This window comes from Otolemur garnettii, unplaced genomic scaffold, assembly GCF_000181295.1.
Source record: "Otolemur garnettii isolate 467f Iridium unplaced genomic scaffold, OtoGar3 scaffold00276, whole genome shotgun sequence".
NCBI classification, from domain to species: Eukaryota; Metazoa; Chordata; class Mammalia; order Primates; family Galagidae; genus Otolemur; species Otolemur garnettii.
The window spans coordinates 27,573-34,202 of record NW_003852671.1 but is presented as its reverse complement, the minus strand read 5'-3'; the positions used below and the strand labels follow the sequence as shown (position 1 = coordinate 34,202).

The following is a 6,630-nucleotide window of genomic DNA, read 5'->3' as shown; positions in this document are numbered from 1 at the left end:
GGGAAAAAATAGGATTATGAAAAATGCAAACTATTGTTTAGAATTACGAAGGGCCATCAGGTAGCTAACAGGCATCTTAGAGAAAAAGCCAGAGGTAAAGACAAAGGACGGATTTTTGAGAGGATGACACTTCTCTCAGTATCTTGTCCACAAGGGGGTGTATTTTCCTAATGCACGCACATTTCTTGCTTTAATTCTCAGCTCAAGTTTATCCTTTCATTGTGACCTCAACCTTTCTTCATATTAAGAAGTCAAGATCCAAGTACCCCAGAGGCTCTAAAAATGAACTCTTCCCCAGGACCAGTAATTGTACTATTCTTAATGTTTGGTAAGTAAGATAGCACTTAAACCTTAGAGTTGTTTGTTCTATTTGTTATGTTGGTGTTCTTCTTACCCACGATTTTTATTTAAGAGGCATAGTCCAGATCATCCCAAAGGTAACTTGCACTGTTGTTATTTTTTTTCTTCAGGAGGAAGCAGTGGAGACTCAGTGACCCAGACAGAAGGCCAAATAATCCTCTCTGAAGCAGCTTCTCTGACTGTGAACTGCTCCTATGAAAGCACACGGTACCCTGCCCTTTTCTGGTACGTGCAATATCCAGGTGAAGGTCCTCAGCTCCTCCTGAAAGCCGTGAAGGCCAATGATGAGGGCAGCAACAAAGGTTTTGAAGCAAAGTATCTCAAAGAAACTACCTCCTTCCACCTGAAGAAAGCCTCAGTCCAGGTGTCAGATTCAGCTGTGTACTACTGTGCTCTGCAGGACACAGTGGCAGGAACTACAGGGGGAGCTGAGCACAAACTCTGAGCAGCACAGGGCCTGGCTGCTGAGTGTCTGCCTCTGTGATCTACTCTGCTTTATGGACCAGGAACTAATATACTGCTGTTGCTGTTTACCAGTCATACCAGGTTCTCTCAGTGTGAACGCCATCCAAGCCAACTCTAAGAACACACCAGAACAGCAAAAAGTAAGCCTCCCTCAAACAGGCTGCTTTAATGGTCAAGGTGAAAACAGCCTGTCACCATTGTTCCACAGTCATGCCTGAGAAACTATTTCAAGGCACACTTGAACCTGTAGTTAACCTACAGTTATAGCTAATGCAGCACAATCAAATTATGTTGAAAAAAGGAGTAAGAGTATACTGACTGTGCTTTGAACTTCCTTTGAAAATAATTTAATTAATTTTTATTAATTATTTTAATAATTAAAAATTAAAAAAAATGTTGCAGCATACCTAAGATCCTCTCATAGCATACCAGTGTGCCACTGCACACCGATTAACAATCACTGGTGAAGAGATAACCCCCAAAGAGATAAAATATTTGGAAATCATGCATTTGATTAGGCAGCTTCAAGAATCTGTAAATAAGCTTTTACAACTCAATAATAAAAAGATAAATAACCCAATTTAAAAATGGGCAAAGGACATCTTTCTCCAAAGATGGAGAGTGGCCATCTTTGGAGATGGACAAGTGGCCAATAAACGCATGAAAAGATGCTCAATATCATTAGCCATTAGGGAAATGAAAAATCAAAACTATGAGTCATCTGTTGAGTCTCACTAAGATGGCTCATACAAAGGACAGATCACATATCAAGTGTTGGCAAGGATGTCTATAAATTGAAAACCTCATGCATTGCAGGTGAAAATGCAAAATTGTGCAGGTGCTTTGAAAAAGAGTAATTCTATTTCAAGGTATTTTATGGCCAGTGAAGAAATAGACCCACAAAAAATTGTACACAAATATTAATATTAGTATTATTCATAATAACTAAAAAGTAGAAACACCCCAAATACCCATCAGCTGATGGATGGAAACAATAAAATGTAGTATATCCACACAATGTAATGTTATTCCACAATAGAAAGGAAATGCTGATATATATATGTTACAAAGTGGATGAATTTTGAAAATATGTGAGAATGAAAGAGAGAAGCCAGCCACCAAAGATCACATATTGTATGCCTCTTTTAAAATGAAATCACATTACAATAAAGATGTTTGTATCAGAATGTTTATTGCAGCCCAATTCATAATTGCCAGGTCATGGAAGAAGCCCAAGTGCCCATCGATCCATGAATGGATCAACAAACTGTGGTATATGTACACCATGGAATACTATGCATCCCTAAAGAAAAATGGAAACTTTACCTCCTTCATGTTTACATGGATGGAACTGGAAAATATTCTTCTTAGCAAAGTATCACAGGAATGGAAGAAAAAGTATCCAATGTACACAGCCCTTTTGTGAAACTAGTTTATAGCTCTCAAATGAAAGCTACAACTTAATTCTAGCCTAAGAATATGGGGAGGGGGTGGGGGAGGGGAAGGGAGAAGGGCAGCTGGGTGGTGGGAAGGTGACTGGAAAGATTACCTATATGGTTTGTCTAACAAGGGTACAAGTGAATTTTTCTAGAACTAGAGTATAAATGTTTTGACACAATCACTAAGTAAATGACATGAAGTCTATGTTAACCAGCTTGATAAAAGTATTTCAAATTGTATATGAAAACACTACACCGTACCCCATGTTTGCATTAATGTATATAACTATCATTTAATAAAAAAAATGAAATGGCTAGAATAGTGAAATCCACAGACATGAATTTTTCAATGAATCTACACTTCTAGTTGCCTAGGAGGTGAGGAGGTTGGCTTGTAGTGATAAAATGTTTTAAAATTGATTTTGGTAATGGCTGAACAACTTTGTGAGCATACGAGCAAGCATTGCACTCTATGCTTTAAATGGACAAATTGTACATCTAACTGATTAACGTAACCATCTCCTTGCTTAGTTATTTGCTGTGGTAAGACATTTGTACTCTATTCTTAATAGTTTTGAAATGTACCATTGCATTATGCACGTTAGGTGAGGTTTCCCCAAATACCCCTTTTCCTCCCAGTATCCCCTTTCCTCCCAGGCTCCCCCCTCCTCTCCCTTCTCTTCCCTCCTTTCTGGACTAGAGTTATGTTTTGCCATTCCTGTGAGTGTGTAGGTGATTATTTACTGATTTCATAATAGTGTTGAGAACATTGGATACTTTTTTTTCCATTCTAGAGATACTTTACTAAGAAGAATATGTTTCAGGGTGGTGCCTGTGGCTCAAAGGAGTAGGGCTCCAGCCCCATATACTGGAGGTGGTGGGTTCAAACCTGGCCCTGACCATAAAACTGCCCCCCCCAAAAAAAGAATATATTCCAACCCCACCCAGGTAAACATAAAAGATGTGAAGTCTCCATCTTTTTTATGGCAGCATAGTGTTCTGTGGTATACATATACCATAATTTAGTTAATACATTCCCATAAATGCATTAAAGTACAAAGCTATGGGCTCGACGCCTATAGCTCAACCGGCTAAGGCGCCAGCCACGTACACCTAAGGTGGCGGGTTCGAATCCCCAGCCCGGACCCGCCAAACAACAATGACGGCTGCAACCAAAAAATAGCCGGGCGTTGTGGCGGGCGCCTGTGGTCCCAGCTACTTGGGAGGCGGAGGCAGGAGACTCGCTTGAGCCCAGGAGCTGGAGGTTGCTGTGAGCTGTAATGCCACGGCACTCTGCCCAGGGGGACAGCTTGAGGCTCTGTCTCAAAAAAAAAAAAAAAAGTACAAAGCTATGATTTAACAAAAAAATTGTGTGGCATGTGCATTTTATTTCAACAGAGATATTAAAATATAAAACTATAACAAGATGACTACTGTAAGCCTTCTTAAAGTATGCTTAAAAAAGTAAAAGAAAAAAAGTTTAGTGGCTCAGCCTTTTAACTAGATAGACCCTATGCATTTCTCACTACCACTGTTGCTACCATCTCAGTGGAAGCCCCCAATTATCTCTTACCTGGAGAGGAGATAACTTATTTCTCCTCTTGCCTCCACTACCCGGCCTCCCTGTTCACTTGACAAACTTCTATTCATTTAGTTCAAGTGTCTCCTCTTCCCTGCCTGTTTTCAAATCATTTGAATATTTTTTAATATTACATTTGAATTTATCATTGGCTTATTGCCTATATCTCCTTGTACTTTTTTGTGTGGTTTCTCTGGATATTATAACATACATACTTAACTATTCAGAGTCTACTAAAAGTTAATATTGTATATCCTTATGTAAAATGTAGAAATCTTGTACCATACGGTTCTTTATCTACCAGCGCTGAAGTTGGTTTTAGTTGTTCATGTATATTACATCTACATACATTGAGAAACTCACTATGCAAAGTTATAATTTTTGCTTCAAATAATTGAATATACTTTATAAACCAAGAGGAAGTAAAATAAATTTTTCTATTTAACAGCTGTTCACTATTTCTGATGTTCTTCCTTTGTTTCTGAAGATTCAAGTTGTCCTCTGACAGCAGGGAAGGTGTCTGACGTGCATTTTTCTTCAAACTTGAGAAACAGCCTTTAGCATTTCTTCTAGAGGTTTGCTGGCAGTTGTCCTTTACCTGAAATGTCTTTATTCTTTATTTCACTTTTATTTCTGGAAGACGTTATTGCCTGATCTGTAATTTTGCATCGAAAGGAGAGGCTTCTTTCTCCTCCTCACTTTAAAGAAGCCGTTTCATGTGAAGTAATTTATTACTTTGTTTTTACATGACATCCCATTTTTAATGGACTTTAGGACTTATGCATGGTTCTTGATTTGGGAAGGAAGAAACATATGAAAGTCTTGATACGTCTCAGAAAATAGGTCCCTAATGAGCTCTGTGTACTGAACTCTGGTTCTGCACCTGGCCTCCAGGGGGCGACGCTGCACATACGAGAGACCTGGTTTCTCTTGAAGATCATCAACCGGCTGAGTTCTTTGTAGAGACACATGGCAACAATCAGAGGTCACAAAACATTCAGGCTCATGTAACAGCTTTTGTTTTACCCAAGCAAGGAACTAGTTCAGCTGAACCTTCCCCACACCTGTTTCCAAGGTCTTTCTTCTGCAGCCACTCGTGCTGTTCTTGGGACATCGTCCAGAAAAGACCCTGCAGCACCTCCCCTGCTCAGCCATGCTCCTGCTGCTCATCCTAGTCCTGGGGATACATTTTGCCTTGAGTGAGTAAAAAAATTTCTCTACGGTTTTGTTTCTGTAGATTCTGCCCAGAAATGCTTACTCTTCATAGCAAAGCTTGCGTTCTTTTCTCCAACACTTACTGACTTTTGCAGGGGATGCCAGAGCCCAGTCTGTGACCCAGCCTGACCCCTACGTCTCTGTTTCTGAAGGAGACTCGTTGGAGTTGAGATGCAACTACTCCTATGGTGGAGCTCTTTATCTCTTCTGGTATGTCCAGTACCCTGGACAAGGCTTCCAGTTTCTCCTCCGGTACTATTCTGGAGACACTGTGGTTCAAGGCATTAAAGGTTTTGAGGCTGAAATCAAGAAGAGAGAATCTTCCTTCAACCTGCGGAAACAGTCTGTGCACTGGAGTGACACGGCTAAGTACTTCTGTGTTCTGGGTGCCACAGTGTCTGGGACTGCTGGGGGAGCTGAACACAAACCACCAGGTGGGTGGAGTTTTCAGACACTCAAGATCTCCTCCTGTGGCATTTTTAAAGATCTCCTGTTATGTGATGGCAATGAGGCAAAGTGGGATGACCTGACTCAAGTACTTTTACTTGTAAGTCTACAATTCCTGCTGTGACCCAGGTCTGATAAATTTTGTTTCTGAGGCTTTTTGCTCAGTGTAGAAATTATCTAATAGTAAGTAAATAGAATACTAATTCTAGAATATAATGGAGGAGATAGTCTTCTCATCACATAATAATCAATAGTTTAAGAATTCACCTTGATGTTGACTATCAAAAGGGACTGACTATGTGAGTTGTGTAATGGTTTAGGAGGAGCTGATTTTTAGCATATTTTATCTCTCAACCAACCCACAAAATGAAAGATGAGTCCTTCATGTTATTTCCCTGCAAGTTTGTCTTTTTGTTGCCTTGGCCTTTTGTAGATTATTTTCTTGAGTTTTTTCCCCCGGTTTTAATTATGGTAGTCATAATGCATCAGAATATATTGTTTTGGTTTAAGAAACTGACACAGCATTAATGTGACAAATTAGGGAAGAGTCTGACAAATTATTAGTGACTAGGCAATTGATTAATAGTGATAGGCATGGAACATTGTCATGGTGATGTTTTGGCAACTATTTAGGAGGATTGTAGAAAGAGAATGAAGATTTAGAACTCATCAGTGTTTCTCCAAAATTTATTTTTACAGTTAAAAAAGTAGCTCCTGGCAGTGCCTGTGGTTCAGTGGGAAGGGTGCTGGCCCCATATACCAAAGGTGGTGGGTTCAAAGCCGGCCCTGGCCAAATTGCAACAAAAAAATAGCCGGGCATTGTGGTGGGTGCCTGCAGTCCCAGCTTCTTGGGAGGCTGAGGCAAGAGAATCGTCTAAGCCCAGGGGTTGGAAGTTGCTGTGAGATGTGTGACACCATGGCACTCTACATAGGGCAATAAAGGGAGACTCTGTCTCTACCAAAAAAAAAAAGTAGCTCCTATTCTTTTGGTTTCATAAATTCTGGAAATCTGTATCAGAAATTTGTGGATATAGTCTATTTTACTTTTTTCTTTTAGCTACTGTCGCTTTCACTCATTGTTTTCATCATGTTCTTATATGATTTTACTGTTGGAGAATTAAAAAT

At 39.8% G+C, this 6,630-nt stretch overlaps 1 gene segment (V, D, J or C); it reads left to right on the top strand.

Annotated features, from left to right (window-relative positions):
• The first annotated feature begins 282 nt into the window (after window positions 1-282).
• On the top strand, window positions 283-805 carry LOC100941538. The segment is given in 2 exon segments: window positions 283-328; window positions 471-805. Coding segments are annotated over 2 exon segments (381 nt in total).
• The last annotated feature ends 5,825 nt before the right edge of the window (window positions 806-6,630 follow it).